At 41.2% G+C, this 18616-nt stretch overlaps 1 protein-coding gene across 4 annotated transcripts in view; it reads left to right on the top strand.

Moving 5' to 3' along the window:
• The window catches only part of ubl3a (ubiquitin-like 3a), a 49925-nt gene extending 33908 nt beyond the window's left edge, over positions 1 to 16017 (top strand). For all 4 annotated transcript variants that reach the window (XM_079805410.1, XM_079805409.1, XM_079805408.1 and 1 more), the window contains 3 exons: positions 3458 to 3544; positions 12114 to 12191; positions 13380 to 16017. In XM_079805410.1, the coding sequence (XP_079661536.1) occupies positions 3458 to 3544; positions 12114 to 12191; positions 13380 to 13432 (218 nt within the window). In that variant the 3' untranslated portion in view covers positions 13433 to 16017. The remainder of the gene's footprint in view (positions 1 to 3457; positions 3545 to 12113; positions 12192 to 13379) is intronic.
• Positions 16018 to 18616: the final 2599 nt, after the last annotated feature.

The raw sequence follows: 18616 nt of genomic DNA, 5'->3' as shown, positions 1-18616 counted from the left end.
GATATTTTCGGAAACGGAACGCCCATCAAAGTCTTATAGTGACAGTAATTTGTTAATATGTGTCAGGAGTTATGAATATGAAAACCGCGTCGGTATCGTTTGATTGTAATATGAGCCTCAGCTGATCTCATTCATAAAAAAACTCCTCTATTCTCCTCACGAAGACTCGTGACAAATCAACATCCCTCAGGGCTTTTAGTTCAAAAGTGTGCAGATGAGGAGACATATTGATAGATTCTCATATGTCTGTGTCAAATTTCTAAACAGAGGAGTATTTTTTTATTCATACTTCCTCAAAATGCGCAGATGTCTCTTATGTGTTGTTTTCAATTCATACTGGCAGCCGGAGGGCGCTCTGTGCACATGTAATCCATATATGGTACAGATAGACGAAGAAGATACCATGTGCCATAATAGAAGTCCATAATAAAAGCTTCCTGAGATCGCGAAACATGCAAATAGAGACATTTGACTACTAATAAACACTCAATCGCGACGATGTATGGTTTGTCTTCAAGCCACTTAGTCTTCAAATGCTCATCCTTGGGCAGATGAAAAAAGTTTGCTTTTGAGTCGCACTTCAGAACACAGCGTCTCGTCGCCATGATGTTTTCTAGTTTTCACTGGCATCTTGGAGCGCAATAAGTGGGCGTATCGTATTCAAATAACTTGACAAGTTGACGTCATCTAGTCAGAGAAAAAGCTTCGGTCTTCTAACGATTCTTAAAAATGACTCAGAGTCGACTCTTACTTTTGAAAGAAAATAACTATATATACGGTGCACTGTCATATTTCAAACTTTGCAGGATGTTTTTGTTCACTTAGATCTATGTTACACACTACATGAAAGGTAAATTTCAAAATTCCATGATAGGTGCTCTTTAATATTATTACAGAGTTAGAACTCTATTCTTATTTAAATTTAATAAGTGCTCTATTTAGATCACCACAGGTAAAACCACACTACACAACATGCTTCTGTGACTTGGTATTTCTGTCTTTTTTCCCGTCCAAATATCTAAAAATTCTTAAATCAAGATGCTTTTACTAAGGAAAATTACATATTTTTTCTTGATTCCTGGGGGAAAAAATCTAAATGAATTGAGTTTTTGCTTGAAACAAACTAAATTATCTGCCAATGGATTAGAAAAATAATATTCAAAATAATTCTGTAGTGGTTTAAATGGTAAAAGCCAATGGTTCCTTTTGGTATTTTAATAGAAACCATTAGAAATTCTGTGATGTTTCCAACTTTTTTTTTTAAGCTGGTCTGATCTTCCAGACAGACAGAGAGACAGAGAGACACACACACACACACACACACACACACACACACACACACACACACACACACACACACACACACACACACACACACACACACACACACACACACACACACACACACACACACACACACACACACACACACACACACACACACACACACACACACACACACACACACACACACATACACACACAGCTTAATGTTTTATTATCAAGGTGAACACAAGAAATTCATCTGTATCTGTAAAATTCACCTAAATGAGTTTCACAGCACTAACACCGTTTCAGCTTTGATCGCCTCGGTAAACACGTAATAAACGGGGCGTTAACATATAAGCCTACTTGCATTTTATGGTTGTCAGCTTTGTTGCATTACATTTACTTCACCAGGAGATGATGCTGCAATTTCTATCTGATTGCAGCTTCGAGTAATGAACCCTTTTCGACACAATTGTATCAGAAAGCAATAATGCTTCGAAACGCTTCATTTGGCCATCACTAATAAACAAATGCAAAACAAAACCCACAATGGGGCAAAACATAATCAAGACTCTTAAGCAGAAACAAACTCAAAACATACCAAACACGGGGAGACGGAAGACGTAGACATGGGAACGATAATACCAAGACTGAACACTCAAAGGAACTTTATAGGGGACAAATCAAGCAGGGAAATAAGGGAACTTAGGTGGGGCAAATAAAACGAATAACGAGATAACAAGGGGGGTGGGATCAAGACAAAGACCGGAAAAATACAAAACACCACATGTGCTACACGAGACAGGACAGGCATGTGACACAAACTTGATTTTCCCATGATTCCATGTTCCAAAAACATGGCAATAACATCCCTGCTGAAAAATCTTAAACCAGATAAGATTTGGATGTGGATATCTGCTCTCCAAGCCTAGTCAAGCTTGCTAACGGGTCTGCTTTGTTGGTTTTCGGAACTAACTGACTAGCTGTGAACTTCTGTTGTTTCTTGAAGTAGAGACCAGGAGACGTCGGGATCAAACAGAAGTGATTCTTTTAATGAGAACTCTCTGTGCTGCAGGTCGTTCGAAAACAGTCTGATTTAACAGTACAAAATAATGCAATTTATCTACATTTCAGGGGGAGGGGTTATACAGCAGAGGAGGAGACATTCAAACAAAGGAATGCATATGTTGTGTAGTTAAAGGACACACCCTACTATGAAATCCCTACCAGTCCCATTGAATCAGCATAACTATTCGCATGCTGATACTGGCCAGGAACTCCAATTCCAAGAGCCATCCCAGAGCCATTAAAGACAAAAGGGGCAACGTCTGGGTTCTGAAAGGTGGGATCTCAGTGATCTGACTCATTTAAAACACAATAGAGAAAACAGGTCTGGCAGGAAAGGAGACTCTTGCTAGAGCCTCTGAAATCAGTAAAACAAGTCTGGAAGATTTGCATAGCAGACTAATTCATCTGATATCATCATTTTTACCTAAAATGCTAAATGCAATGTACTTTCTAAAATTTGTAATCCCACACTAGCTAAACCATCTTAAGCCAGTCTGAGACCAGCAAGCCAACTTAGGCTGAATTTTAGCAGGAATGAAAATGTTTTATTACCATTTATTGCTTCAGTCAAATTCAGGGTTTATTTTAAGTTCATTTATTTTTTATTTCTTGTTTTAAATAGCTCTTATGAAAGTCATCAGCCCTTAATTATAACGAATATTGTTGAAAAAAGCAAAGGTATACTGTGAAAAGAAAGGCTTTCTTTGTTGTACAGTTCATAAACTATTGGTCTGGGATTGAATCAGAGTTTTATTCATAGCAGACGAGCAAAGCAGAGCTCGACCTCTTGAAGACACAGAATGACCCTCATTTGAGTCTTGTGATTGAGTCTCCATTTGGATTGAGTGAAGAATGAGAGAGATGGATGAGAGAATGACGAGAAAACATTGAAAAACTAAGGAAGGAGTTGAAGACTGGTAGAACAGTGCCTCCAAAAATATTTTTTTTTGTTCTTCATTTACTTATCATATACACACCATCATGTTGTTTCAAATCTTTGCCTTTATTTCTTCTGTGCATAATGACTTGCATTTTGGTCTTTTTCTTGTTTGGCTACAGATTTGTATATTTTGTGTACAACACAAACATGAATCCCTCTCATTCGTTCTGTCTTTAACAGACTGGGAAGAGGAACAAGTGAGCAGTCCAAACATTCTGCGCCTCATCTACCAGGGCCGATTCCTACACGGGAATGTGACGCTAGGAGGTGAGCTGCCCTCCCACACGCCTTATTACCATTTTTATATCCCATCACACATGCTCCGTTACGGTTGATTATTTATTAAATCATTCTTCTCAGTACCAAATCATGGGTCTGACAGATAAGAAGTTTCCTGGCCTTTTCTCTGGCAGGTGAATTCGCTGTCCCATTGGACTTTTATGACCGCACAGATATTTATTTTGCCTTTGTCTTGGTTTATTTCTGGCCAGGGTGCAGTGCGGTTTCTATCACAGTTCAGCTGATTGTAGGGATATACCCAAAAATTCAGCTCCCAGTCCCAAAACACCTAAATGTTACTATTCTCAAGTCATGAATAGAATTCACTTCGTGAAATCTATCTATCTATCTATCTATCTATCTATCTATCTATCTATCTATCTATCTATCTATCTATCTATCTATCTATCTATCTATCTATCTATCTATCTATCTATCTATCTATCTATCTATCTATCTATCTATCTATCTATCTATCTATCTATCTATCTATCTATCTATCTATCTATCTATCTATCTATCTATCTATCTATCTATCTATCTATCTATCATTTTTTTCAATTCAATTCAAATTTATTTGTATAGCGCTTTTCACAATACACATTGTTTCAAAGCAGCTTTACAGAAAGTGCATTTCATAGATGTACAGTAAAAATGTTAAAAAGACAATGTTAAAGAATAATGTTCGAAAAAGTTAATCAATCGTGTATTAATCTAGGCCATAACAACGCTGGCGTTGAGTCGTCTCTTCACAGGCGTGGAGTCGTCTCATCACAGGTGTCGGGGCATCCGAAGTCTCCATGAGAGGCTGGATACAAACTGGAGCTGATGAACTATTTACCTCGGGACTAGTGTCCCGAGATAACAACAGAAAAGCAGATGGGAAATGATTAGCGTAGCTGCTGTTCAGAATATTATATTAATGCTTTTGATCCGATTTAACTGTAGTATAAAAAGATAATTATAATGTGAATGCTTGGCTAAAGAGATGCGTCTTTAATCTAGTTTTAAACTGGGACAGCGAGTCTGAACCTCGAACAATATCAGGTATACTATTCCAGAGTTTAGGAGCTAAATGTGAAAAAGCCCTCCCTCCTTTAGTGGACTTAGATATCCTAGGAATGACCAGAAGCCTAGAGTTTAGTGATCTTAAAGAGCGCGATGGATTGTAGGGCGATAGAAGATCCGTTAGATACACTGGAGCTAAACCATTTAGGGCTTTATAGGTTAGTAGCAATAGTTTGTAATTGATACGGAACTTCACAGGTAACCAGTGTAGAGATGATAAAATTGGTGTTATATGATCATATTTTCTTGACCTAGTAAGAACTCTAGCAGCTGCGTTTTGGACTAACTGTAGCTTGTTTATTGATGATGCAGGACAACCAGCTAATAAAGCATTACAGTAATCTAGTCTCGTGGTCATGAATGCATGAACTAACTTTTCTGCATCAGAAATAGATAGCATGTTACGTAGCTTAGCAATGTTTCTAAGATGGAAAAATGCCGTTCTTGTAACATATGAAATATGATTTTCGAATGTCAGGTTGCGGTCTAATATAACACCCAGGTCTTTTACTGTAGTGGATAAAGTGACAGGACATCCTTCCAAGGTAAAATTGTATTGCGAGAGGTTTTGTGGGCAGTTTTTTGGACCAATAAGTAACACCTCCGTTTTATCTGAATTTAATAGCAGAAAATTACACGTCATCCAGTATTTAATATCTTCAACACACGCTGTCAGTTTAGATAATTTAGCGTTTTCATCCGGTCGTGATGAAATATATAATTGAGTGTCATCAGCATAACAGTGGAAATTAATTCCATGTTTTCTTATAATATTACCAAGTGGCAGCATATATATTGAGAATAGCAGAGGGCCTAACACGGATCCTTGCGGCACCCCATAGTCTACTGACGTTATCTTTGATTTTTCCCCATTTAGACAGACAAAATGGTAGCGGTCTGATAAGTACGATCTAAACCAGTTTAATGCCTGTCCCTGAACACCAGTGTAATTTTGAAGTCGATCTAAGAGTAGTTTATGATCTATAGTATCGAACGCAGCACTAAGATCGAGTAGAACTAGTATTGAGATACAGCCTTGGTCAGAAGCTAGAAGTAAATCATTTGTGATTTTAACGAGTGCGGTTTCTGTGCTATGATGCGGCCTGAATCCTGATTGAAATTTTTCATAGATATCATTTTCTTGCAAGAAAGCGCACAATTGAGCGGACACAACTTTTTCTAGTATTTTAGACATAAATGGAAGATTTGAAATTGGTCTGTAATTTGCTAGGTTATTATGATCTAATTGTGGCTTCTTAATGAGAGGTTTTATGACTGCCAACTTGAATATTCTTGGAACATGACCTAAAGATAAAGACGAGTTAATAATATTGAGAAGAGGCTCTTCCACTACAGGTAACAATTATTTCAGTAGTTTAGTGGGTATTGGATCTAGTAAACATGTTGTTGGTTTAGATGCAATGATAAGTTTATTTAGCTCTTCCTGTCCTATAGTTGTAAAGCGGTGTAGTAGTTCTTGACGGGCGATAGTTGCGGTTGAATCATAAGACATCATTAAAGATTGTACATTTACAATTTTGTTTCTGATGCTTTCTATTTTTTCAGTGAAGAAGTTCATAAAATCATTGCTACTAAACTGTGACGGAATATTTTGTTCAGGCGATGCTTGTTTATTTGTTAGTCTAGCCACGATGTTAAATAAAAACCTTGGGTTATTTTGATTATTTTCTATTATTTTGCGGAGATGCTCAGCCCTGGCTGCTTTTAGGGCCTTTTTATAACGTGACATACTATCTTTCCACGCGATTCTAAAGACCTCTAAATTAGTTTGTTTCCATTTACGCTCCAAGTTACGAGTTTCTCTCTTGATAACATGTGTAGCACTGTTGTACCATGGTGCTTTAGTTTTCTCTCTAACCTTTTTTAATCTAATTGGTGCAACAATTTCTAATGTGCTAGATAAAATCGTGCTCATACTGCTAGCCATTTCCTCTAGTTCATCTGTTTGTTTGGGTTCACTGAGCAGCTGAGACAGATCAGGTAAGCTATTTGAGAATCTATCTATAGTGGTTGGAAGGATTGTTCTGCCTGGTCGATAACGTGGCGCAACATGACAGATTTCAGCAGTACGCAGTATGCAAGTTACCATGTAATGGTCAGTGACATCATCACTTTGCGGTATAATATCTATGTCGGTTGGGTTGGTTCCATGTGATATAATTAAATCTAGTGTGTGATTAAGACGATGAGTGGGACCAGTGACGTTTTGCTTAACCCCAAAGGAGTTTAATAGATCTGTAAACGCAGCCCCTAACGCATCATTTGTGTTATCTACGTGTATGTTAAAATCTCCAACAATTAATGCTTTATCGACGTTGACCAATAGATCTGAGAGAAAGTCTGCAAACTCTTTTAAGAAATCAGCATAGGGCCCTGGAGGTCTATACACAGTAGCCAAGGCTAGAGATAATACGGATTTCTTTCTTACATTTAAAGGGTTAGTTCACCCAAAAATGAAAATTCTGTCATTAATTACTCACCCTCATGTCGTTGGACACCCGTAAGACCTCCGTTCATATTCGGAACACAAATGAAGATATTTTAGTTGAAAGCTGATGGCTGAGAAAGGCTTCACACAGGCCTCCATTGGCATTCAGTACATTGACACTTCCAAGATCCATGAAAGGCACTTAAAACGTCGTTACAAAGTCTATCTCACCACAGTGGCTCTACAATAATCATACAATGCGACGACAATAGTTTTTGTGCGCAAAAAAAAATCAAAATAACACCTTTATCCAACTTGTTCTCGACTTCCGTGTATGCCTCCACGACGCATGCGCGAGAATATGACGCAGATCCGGCGTTCGGACATATGACCCAGAAGCGATTTGTTTACGAGCAGAGGAAGACGCGCGTGTCTAAGCTGTTGGATTCTACATTGATCGTGCTTTAGGTCTCGGCGTAGTGCTCAAAATGGAGCTTAAGTGTGTATTTCATCGATTCCCGAACACCGGCGCTACGTCATATTCTCGCGCATGCGTCGTGGAGGCGCACACGGAAGACAAGAACAAGTTGGATAAAGGTGTTATTTTGATTTTTTTTTGCGCACAAAAACTATTGTCGTCGCATTGTATGATTATTGTAGAGCCACTGTGGTGAGATAGACTTTGTAACGACGTTTTAAGTGCCTTTCATGGATCTTGGAAGTGTCAATGTACTGAATGCCAATGGAGGCCTGTGTGAAGCCTTTCTCAGCCATCAGCTTTCAACTAAAATATCTTCATTTGTGTTCCGAATATGAACGGAGGTCTTACGGGTGTCCAACGACATGAGGGTGAGTAATTAATGACAGAATTTTCATTTTTGGGTGAACTAACCCTTTAAGAGCGTAACATTTAGCACTAGTACTTCAAACTAATTAAACCTGTGACCTGTTTTCTGAGTAACATTAAGAATATCTCTATAGATTGTTGCAACACCGCCGCCACGACCAATCAGACGGGGCTCATGCTTATAACAGTATCCTGGCGGAGTAGACTCATTTAGACCGAAATAATCATTTGGCTTAAGCCAGGTTTCAGTAAGGCAAAGTACATCGAAACTATTATCTGTGACCATTTCATTTACAATAACCGCCTTAGGTGTGAGCGATCTAATGTTTAGAAGACCTAGTTTTAGAAATTGTTTTTGTTCACTAATATTGAGATTTTCTGGTTTAATCACAATTAGATTTTTCCTAGATCCTACAGTAGATTTAATGTTTGACCTCACTAAACGAGGAATAGACACAGTTTCTATATAATGTTCTACACAGTAGGGCTGCTCGATTATGGAAAAAATCATAATCACGATTATTTTGGTCAATATTGAAATCACGATTATGTAACACGATTATTTCACATGACTTTGGGAATGTGTTGTATTTATTAAAAATACACCTTTCAACAATTCAATTGAAATTTTAACATTTGTTGTACTTTTTGAACTATTAAAATAAATAATATAACATATATTCAAATCAAAGTATAAAAGTATTCACGTAAAAATGATAATCACAAATAAATAAGATCAACAATATGGTTCGGCTAGATATGCTTTTCAGGTACGTCTAACATTAGTTTTCAGGTACAGAAATGTCTCAAATGTAAAATAACATTGCATATTTGAGTGCATAAATTAAAGATGAATCCTATTAAACTTACAAAAGCTATTCAATCCGGATCGGATATGCGTCGTCTTTATCGACTGTATAAAGTTCACTTAAGGCATATACAGACTATGTCTGCTAGGATACTCATCAAGATGGACATGTTGACATACGTTTTGTGTGAGTTTGTCCGTTCAAGAGCAAGACTTGAAAGAGAAGTCAATATTTGCGCGCTGTGAGACGTGTGCGCGCTCTCGTATGAGCGCACAGAGATACATTTCCTCACAGCGCGCGCGGCTTCTCATTCGCGTCTTCTGGCACTAAACCCGGGTGATGACGGCAAAAACGACTGGTCATATTCAAACATACGGCAGCACTCGCATGCATTGAACAAAGTTTACAAAGAGAGAATTATTTGAAAAATATGAGGGGAAAAAAGGACGTTTACACGGCACCCCTGCTCTCGTCAGTTTTTGTTTCTTTATTAGATTGTCATAGGTCACTCTGTTTAATTTTCAAGTGGTTAAACAAATTCGTGATGTTCCCTTGCGTTGCAGCCACTACCATGTAGGAAATCTTGCACGTAACATGTTTCTGCTCGTCATCTGATTCCTCGAAGCCAAACTGTTCCCAGACAACGGAGTTGGTTTTGCCTTTTTTGCTCACCAAACGCTGCTGTAACTGCCCTCCTTCTGCCATCTTTACTCGCGCAGAGTTTTTAAATTCCAGCGGATGATATGCTCACGAGACTCCCGAACTGAGAGAGATTTGTGGCTTCGGGAGGGGCGGATGAGCGCATGCGCGTTTCATTCAGAACGCAAGGCAAAATAATCGTTTTTTCTCGATTGTACTATTTTGGTGATCGTTGGGAGGCAAAATCGAAATCGAAATCGAAATTCGATTAATTGCACAGCCCTACTACACAGTTATGTTCAGACACAGTTTCTATATAATGTTATACACAGTTATGTTCAGACACAGTTTCTATATAATGTTCTACATTGGTACTTATGTCAATTAAGTTTGGACAGCATTGTTTTTGTTCACTAATATTGAGATTTTCTGGTTTAATCACAATTAGATTTTTCCTAGATCTTACAGTAGATTTAATGTTTGACCTCACTAAACGAGGAATAGACACAGTTTCTATATAATGTTCTACACAGTTATGTTCAGACACAGTTTCTATATAATGTTCTACACAGTTATGTTCAGACACAGTTTCTATAAAATGTTCTACACAGTTATGTTCAGACACAGTTTCTATATAATGTTCTACATTGGTACTTATGTCAGTTAAGTTAGGACAGCAAATACTGTGATTTGGACTTTGACTTACTAGTCATATGGTGGTGTGCAGCGCTCTGGAGATGTTGTCCGACAGAAGAGCCGCTCCGATTCTGCTGGGGTGAAGGCCATCAGGACGGAAGAGCCTAGGTCGCTCCCAAAACAGATTCCAATTATTTACAAAGAGCAGCTTCTGTTCATTACACCATGACATTAACCATTCATTTAGAGCAAATAATCTACTGAACTTTTCATGTCCTAGTCGGTACGTGGGAAGCGGTCCAGACACGACGATCGATGCTTCAGGCGATGTTCTGCGCACAGTCTCGATCAGGCTCCTGTAGTCCCTCTTCAGAACCTCTGTCTGCCGCAGCCTGGTGTCGTTCGTTCCCGCGTGCAGCACGACAGCTCCGATGCGCTCGTCACCGTTCAGGATCTCGGGAACCTGCGCAGCGACATCGAGAACACGAGCACCAGGAAAGCAGTGAGTGATTACCTTGCCTTTACCTGAGGTAGCGTGGACATGTCGGACGATGGAAGTACCGATGACCACAGCGTCGCGTTCCGTCTCGCGAAGAGGGGAGAAGCGGTTCCGGGTGGAGATCTCGAAGACCGGGAGGGGCGGAGAGGTCCTAGCTCTGGTCCTGGCTCGCGTCTTCCGCTGTGGAAGCACCCAGGGTCGTGTCGGCGCCGGAGTGAACGAAACCAGGGATGATGATCGCGTCCTGGGTGCTTTGGTCCTGTGCAGAGAAACACACGGAGTAGACGAGGTCGGAGTCAAGAGGTTACTAACCGCATCGGCGCGTGATGTTTCAAGCGCTGATCGTCGCTCTCTCAGCACGGCTCGTCTCTCTAGTAGATCGCTAATCTGCTTCTCCAACGACTCCAGCTCCAACTGCACCGAATGCAGCTCGAACGTGTCCTCGCCTGCACTCAAAGGTAACATTAGACACACATCCGAGTTATTCGTCATTGTAGCAGATGTGCTGCGATGACGAATTGTCGGTTTCAGTGGTGACCGGTGTAAATAAGTTAAGTTACCACGCGTGCAATGCTAGCGGGCTACCGGTGTAAATAAGCTACCACGCGTGCAATGCTAGCGGGCTACGGTTAGTAGCGGAAGTTCGGATATAAGTAGTGATATCAAAGCAATCCGATTGTTTTTTATAGAGAATCGTATCGGAGATATATTCACACGCTGTAAATAATAGAAAATAATCGTTTGTAAGCGAGTGATAAGGAGAAAATCAAGGATTATGAATCAATTCAACGGAGCTCTAACATCAACAACGCGCTCACAACCCGCGCATGCGCAAAAGGTCTATCTATCTATCTATCTATCTATCTATCTATCTATCTATCTATCTATCTATCTATCTATCTATCTATCTATCTATCTATCTATCTATCTATCTATCTATCTATCTATCTATCTATCTATCTATCTATCTATCTATCTATCTATCTATCTGCCTGTCTGTCTGTCTGTCTGTCTGTCTGTCTGTCTGTCTGTCTGTCCGTCTGTCCATCTGTTCGTCTGACAATCTTGGATAAATTGTGATTAGTTAAGACATAGAAGTATGTTTTCCTCTTATTACACTAATAAATTAGATCTTTATTGTCTTTTATAAATGTTTGTGTAGTGAAAAGTTTAACTTTACTATTTACTCATATCTAATGGGTTTTGCAATGTTTTGCCTGGGCAAACTTTTCCCATAGCTGAGTAACCAGCTCCACTTTTCTGACTTTTCACTGATGACGGGATGGTGGCGCCCAGGGAGGGTTTGCCAAAGAAGTGTCACTTTGATAATACATGCTGACACCTTCTTGATTCAAGAGAACCAAGGCATGAAGGCAGAGTATGTGGGGCAGAAGGCAGTAGCAGTGGTCTCAGAGTCAGTGACGAATCTCAATAAGGCACAGCTTTAAATGCTGGACTCTCATCCAGTGGTTTACTTGCCATCCTGTTCTTCTGTCCTATGACTTCATCCCTTGGAAAAGTTTCTGTGGTATCATAGATGTACACCTGCATTAGTCTCTTGTGTCCATTCAGTCTAACACTCTTAACACTTTTTTTCTTGTGTCTTGCAGCTTTAAAACTGCCTCTCGGAAAAACCACAGTGATGCATTTAGTTGCCAGAGAGACGCTGCCCGAGCCAAATTCCCAAGGTAACCATTCTGCCCTTTCTCTTTTCTGTTCACTCCTCCTTCACTTTTTCACACGCTCCCTGCCTAACTGCAGCCTTCACTGTCTTCAAAAAACAGTTTATATGTGGATCATTCTCAACCTCTGCTAATATTTCAGTGTTTCAGAGGATTTAAAGTATTGTATCACCAAAATGTAAAAGACCATTTCACATGGTGATAAAATAGGAAGACAAATAACTATGAATTTAATGTTTGCTGAGCTTATTCTGATATATTAGTTTTAACTATTTTTATTGCAATGCTGAGCTGAAGGCACATTTTCATGACAATTTAGAGACAAGTGATGCACTATTTATTGATTTATGGTGTCAACATATAAAGAAATATGAGTATGTATGTATATTATATATTTTTAGTTATTAATTTGAGTTTGAGGGACACTTCAAATGAAAGATTATTTTGGTAACACTTTACAATAAGGTTTCATTAGTTAACATTCGTTAAATACATTAGTTAACATGAACTAATAATGTACAATACTTCTACACCATTTATTATATCTTAGTTCATGTTAATCTCAACATTTACTAATACAGTATTAAGATCAAATGTTGCATCTGTTAACATTAGTTAAAGCACTGTGAACTAACAACAATGGTTAATAAATGCTGTAAAAATATATTGTTCATTGTTAATGATATTTAATGCATTCATTAAAGGGTTAGTTCACCCAAAAATGAAAATTCTGTCATTAATTACTTACCCTCCTGTCGTTCGACACCCGTAAGACCTCCGTTCATCTTCAGAACACAAATGAAGATATTTTAGTTGAAATCTGATGGCTCTGAAAGGCCTCCATTGGCACAATGGCACGGTTCACTCTCAAGACCCTTAAAAGGTACTAAAGACGTTGTTACAAAGTCCATCTCACTACAGTGGTTCTAAAATAACTTTATGAATCGGCGACAATAGTTTTTGTGCGCAAAAAAACCCTAAATAACGACTTACATAGTGATGACGATTTCAAAACACGGCATCATGAAGCTTCGAAGAGTTATGAATCAGTGAGCCGAATGATGATTCGGATCGCGTGTCAAACCGCCAAACTGCTGAAATTTGGCGATTCAAACCGCTGATTCGTCTCACTGATTCATAACGCTTCGTGCAGTATTTGTGCAGTAGTTTTAACTGCCTGTGTTTTTGTTTCAGGTCAAAGGAACCGGGAAAAGACTGGAGAGAGCAACTGTTGTGTGATCCTGTAAATACATCCCTTCATCCCTCAGAATGAGTGTGTCCTGTCACCTTTCGCCCATGCTGCTTAAACACAACTACTCACACCTGACCGGAACGAGAGCTTCACTTTACCTGGAAAGGAAAAAAAAAAATCACACCTGAGAGAGAAAAAGACCAGGCTCGGAGAACGCATAGTCCGTATTTAAACCAAAAGATGTCAAGAAAATCCAACCTGGAGAGCAGCAGATTATAAAACGCATCCCTCCGTCACCCTCACACACATTTCTTGTCATTCTACCTTCATGTACACCCAGCAGACCTGTAACTCGATTCATCTTGCAGTGACACTCTTTCCTTCGCTTTCTACCAGTTTGCACACGGAGGAGGCACTTGTATCTCATGGTAAACCTGAATGATTCAGTGAGCAAGAAGAGACTCGCCCTTGATTCTTCCTCTCAGGAGGGAGACGTGTGAGCGGGGAAATTAATTTACACAGGGTCTGATGAACTTTTTACGTTAAACGATGCACCACGTGCTCACCAGGCTTGGCTCAGATCCGGTGCGGAGGCGGAAAGGCATGCCTTCACCTACTTCTGAAATAATAGCACACGCTTCACTGACGGTTTAACCTCCGCTACACACGCCCTCCCGATTAAATACTTATCGCCACATGTAGTCTATTGATTTCAGCGCAGGAGAACAAGTATTGATGTGCCTGATGAACGTTTTAGAAATGTTTATTATACGCTTCCATGTATTTTAAATGCCCCATTCTGGTCCTGGAGATCCAGCGTCCTGCTTTAACAAGTTCCGGTGCTCGATGTGTTGAGCACAGGAGTCGGGACTTTGCAGAAAGGTAGATCTCCAGAAGGTTTGATTCACTCATGGAAAGTCTAAATAATGCGTAATGAGTAACAGTGACATTTGCGGCTGTGTTTTGACAGTCAAACAGTGTTGCGTCTGGCCTCTTTAGATAGATCTGAGCTGCTCTCTTTCAGGAAGGGTAAGATTTATCCCTTTATTTTCTAAGTGTGGTGGTGTAAATTAATGCTTGCGTTTGGAGCCAGAAGATAAATATTGAATGAAGTTTGGCTTGGTTTCTAGGTCCCCTTTCCTGTTAGATATAAAATTTGTTTGCACAATACAGAAACATGAGCTGTTTTTATTTCTAAATCTGTGTAATTTTTCTTTCTCCTCCTCCCTTTTTAATATTTTTCCAAATGGGAATTGTATTCGAAGGTTACATATGTGTAGAGTATATTTAATATGAATCTTATAGAGAACATAACTATAGAATGTTGATATATATTGGTGTCTAGTGTATGATAGTTTAAAAACAGTTAGCACATTAGCATTTGGAGCAGTGAGATGCTGACAATGTCATGTACTTTAACAGCAGCAAACCCCTTTCGAATGGCTGATGAAATTACTGTACCATTTTCTTTTTTTTCTTCTTCTTTTCTTCAAATGTTCATAATTTGATATATTTTTTCTTCCTTTGTCTTTTGCTGTTTATGTGGTCTTTGCTTTCTGTGTTTTAACACCGCACTAGGTCTGAAAAATATTGGTCCTTATCAGGGTTCAAATCTGTACAGAGCTGAAGTTTTTAAAAATATAATTGTAAATAAAACTAATGCTTCTCATTCTCTAAACTACAAATGGAAATACATCTATAAACTATAAATAAAGAACCCAGAATATTGAAGTGAAATGATTATTGCTTCATGTGCTGATCTACAGATTGCTTATAATGAATATGAGAGGGCGATAAATCCATATAACGTGTTGGAATCCAAACAGTTTGGACGCACACGCGCGCACATACACACACAAACACCATATAAAGGTCTGGGGTCAATAAGTAAAATTCATCTTTGGCAACATGAATACATTACACAAAAACAAACAGAAAAGAAAAAAACAGCTATTTTAAATTATATTTCAGTATTAATGTTTTTGATCAAATAAATGCAGCCTTGGTGAGCATAAGAGTCTTTCTTCATTTTCTTTTAAATTGTATTAGAGTTTTTCTCCATTGGTTTGGCTCATTTCTTGAAACAGAAATGAAATTCTCAAAATTGTAAGATCATTTGGCCAAACAGTCTTACAGTTCAGCACAACACTATAGCTCACTTGCAAAAGCTAATATCTCTCCCCCAAAACTGTTCACTCATGCTTCAAAACTAAATTCCTTTCCCATATAAATAGTCAGTGCCACGAAAATGGTAAAGATCCTTCTCAATTGCCTTGGCTCATTTCTTGAAACAGACCGGACACTCAACACTCAACACTCTTGGTGCTTTTGCCAAAATAACGTAGATGGCTCGGCACAACACCATGGTTTACCTGCAAAAGCTCATACCTCTCCCAAAACAGTTCACTCATGTGTCAAAACTAAATTTCCTTCTCATTTAAAAAGAGTCAGTGCCCCCAAAATGCTTCGTCCCTTTGGCATGGTGTAAGCACTGCAAGTCAAAATGTTTAGATGTTTTGTCACTATGGCAGAGGACCATTAAAATTTCCCTCATGTCCACCTTTCAGTCTTAGCACAGTCCTTCATTGACAATGGTTACTGTACTGTTTTTTGTCTAGCTAACAGAATACAATTGTGTATAAAACTAAAAAAAGAAAGAAAAAAAAGACATAGGATTTTAGGGTAAGAGTAGCCTCCAAGGTTTGACATCACACATTGCACTCATACTGCCAAGGAAATTGTAACCATTATCATTCACACACATAAAGTAACTAGCACAATGAAAATTATATGCAGCCTACAGTGCTGTAAATAAATCGTCTCGGTTACGTATGGTAACCCTCGTTCCCTGAAGGAGGGAACGGAGACGTACGTCGGACGTACCGACGAATTGGGATCACTTCTGGGAGCCCCTATCAGCTTCGAGCTATCTAGGACCGTCCAATGAACAATTGCCGTGCGAGATTTGCATCTCGCGCTCCGCCCCGCACTGCGGGTATAAACAGGAAGCGAGAGCGAATGCACGCTGTTTTTCACTGAGGAGCCAAACGTAGTGGCTCAACCTGCAGTGATGGTACAGCAACTGTGGCGACGGGACGTACGTCTCCGTTCCCTCCTTCAGGGAACGAGGGTTACCATACGTAACCGAGACGTTCCCATTCAGTCGGTCACGTTCGACGTACGTCGGACGTACCGACGAATTGGGATCCCTTATGGAAAACGCCATAGTTAGTACCACTTCCAGCGCCCAGCGATGAGCCCTTCAGACCCCGATCTGATGCGGGCGGGAATTCACGCAGGGAGAGTCAAAGCTGCTGTTCCGCAAGACCCATTCAGCTGATTGTATTGGATAACGCTGGGAAAGCGTGCCTGTGAAGGCAGCTGCGGAAGCCACATCATGCCCAGAGGGAGTTAACATGTGGAGAATACACGTATGGGCTGACCGTGGGCAGCACAACACACGGAAGTCCCAGGGGTGGCCCCGGCCAATTAGTGGAGGGGGAACAACACGTACCTGGAACGGCAGAGGACACTCTGCCGAGGGAAAGACACGGGCTCGCCGTAGGGAGCCGTACCGTGGAAGAATACACATATGGGACCGCCGTGGGGGTCACTACATATGGAACCCAGCCTAACACAAGTTCCACCAATGCATACGAGTGTTAGACCTGGCGTCGAACGCTCCGCCACGTCCGACTGCCGCGGGTTGCGGAGGACTCAACAGGGTTCGCCGTTCCGGGGAACTCGACTGGAGCAGAATAAGCGCAGGTATCCGTCTACCACAGGGGAGGGAATGGCGCAGCAAGCCGACACTAGAACAGGCATTTCGGTGTTACTGACTATGGGAAGTGAGCACACAGGAAGATACCGGCTCTACACGGAGGCTATAGAATCTAGCGAACGTGTTAGGTGTCGCCCAGCCCGCAGCTCTACAAATATCTGTCAGCGAGGCGCCACGAGCCAGCGCCCAGGAAGAGGCAACACCCCTAGTGGAGTGGGCTCTTAACCCGAGCGGGCAGGGCACGTCTTGGGACTGATAAGCCAAGACGATGGCATCCACTATCCAGTGGGCCATCCTCTGCTTGGAGACAGCCTTTCCCTTCTGCTGTCCTCCGTCACAGACGAAGAGCTGCTCTGAGGTCCTGAAGCTTTGCGTTCTGTCCACGTAAGTCCGGAGAGCACGGACGGGACAGAGAAAAGCTAGGGCTGGGTCTGCCTCCTCCGAAGGCAGCGCTTGCAGGCTCACCACTTGGTCCCGGAAGGGAGTAGTGGGAACCTTGGGCACGTATCCAGGCCGGGGTCTCATGATCACATGAGAGTTACCGGGCCCGAATTCCAGGCACGATTCGTCGACCGAAAATGCCTGCAGGTCCCCTACCCTCTTGATGGAGGCCAACGCAATCAGGAGTATAGTCTTTAACGACAGGATTTTCAACTCAGCTGACTGCAGAGGCTCAAAGGGTTCTCTCTGTAGTGCAGTAAGCACCAGAGCTAAGTCCCAAGAGGGTATAGAGGGAGGACGAGGCGGATTTAATCTCCTCGCTCCCCTAAGGAACCTGACGATCAGATCGTGCTTACCTAGAGATTTTCCATCTACTAGCTCATGGTTAGCGGCGATAGCGGCAACATAGACTTTGAGGGTGGAGGGAGACAGCCTTCGCTCCAACCCATCTTGTAGAAAGGTAAGCACAGATGCGATCGCACATCTTCGGGGGTCTTCTCGGCGAGAAGAGCACCAATCGACGAACAGGTTCCACTTCAACGCATAGAGGCGCCTCGTAGAGGGGGCTCTAGCGGAAGTGATGGTGTCAACTACCGCTTGCGGTAGGTCACCTAGAACCTCCGCGTCCCGTCCAGGGACCAGACATGGAGTTTCCAGAGGTCTGGACGCGGGTGCCATAGGGTGCCCCGTCTCTGAGTCAGGAGGTCCTGTCTCAGAGGAATGGGCCAGGTAGGTGCTGTCGCAAGGAGCACTAGTTCCGGGAACCAGGTCCGGTTGGGCCAATACGGAGCAACCAACAGGACCTGCTCCTTGTCCTCCCTGACTTTGCACAGTGTCTGCGCAAGAAGGCTCACTGGGGGAAACGCATACTTGCGTTCTTCCCGGGGCCAGCTGTGGGCCAGGGCATCCGACCCGAGGTTCCCCTGGGTCAAGGAATAAAACCACTGACAGTGGGTCGTCTCTGGGGAGGCAAACAGGTCTACCTGTGCGGCCCCGAACGACTCCAGATTAGCTGGA

The sequence above is a fragment of the Gobio gobio genome (assembly GCF_949357685.1).
Source record: "Gobio gobio genome assembly, chromosome: 22".
In the NCBI taxonomy this organism is placed as follows: domain Eukaryota; kingdom Metazoa; phylum Chordata; class Actinopteri; order Cypriniformes; family Gobionidae; genus Gobio; species Gobio gobio.
The sequence above is the reverse complement of the archived record's forward strand: the minus strand, read 5'-3'. Positions and strand labels throughout refer to the sequence as shown.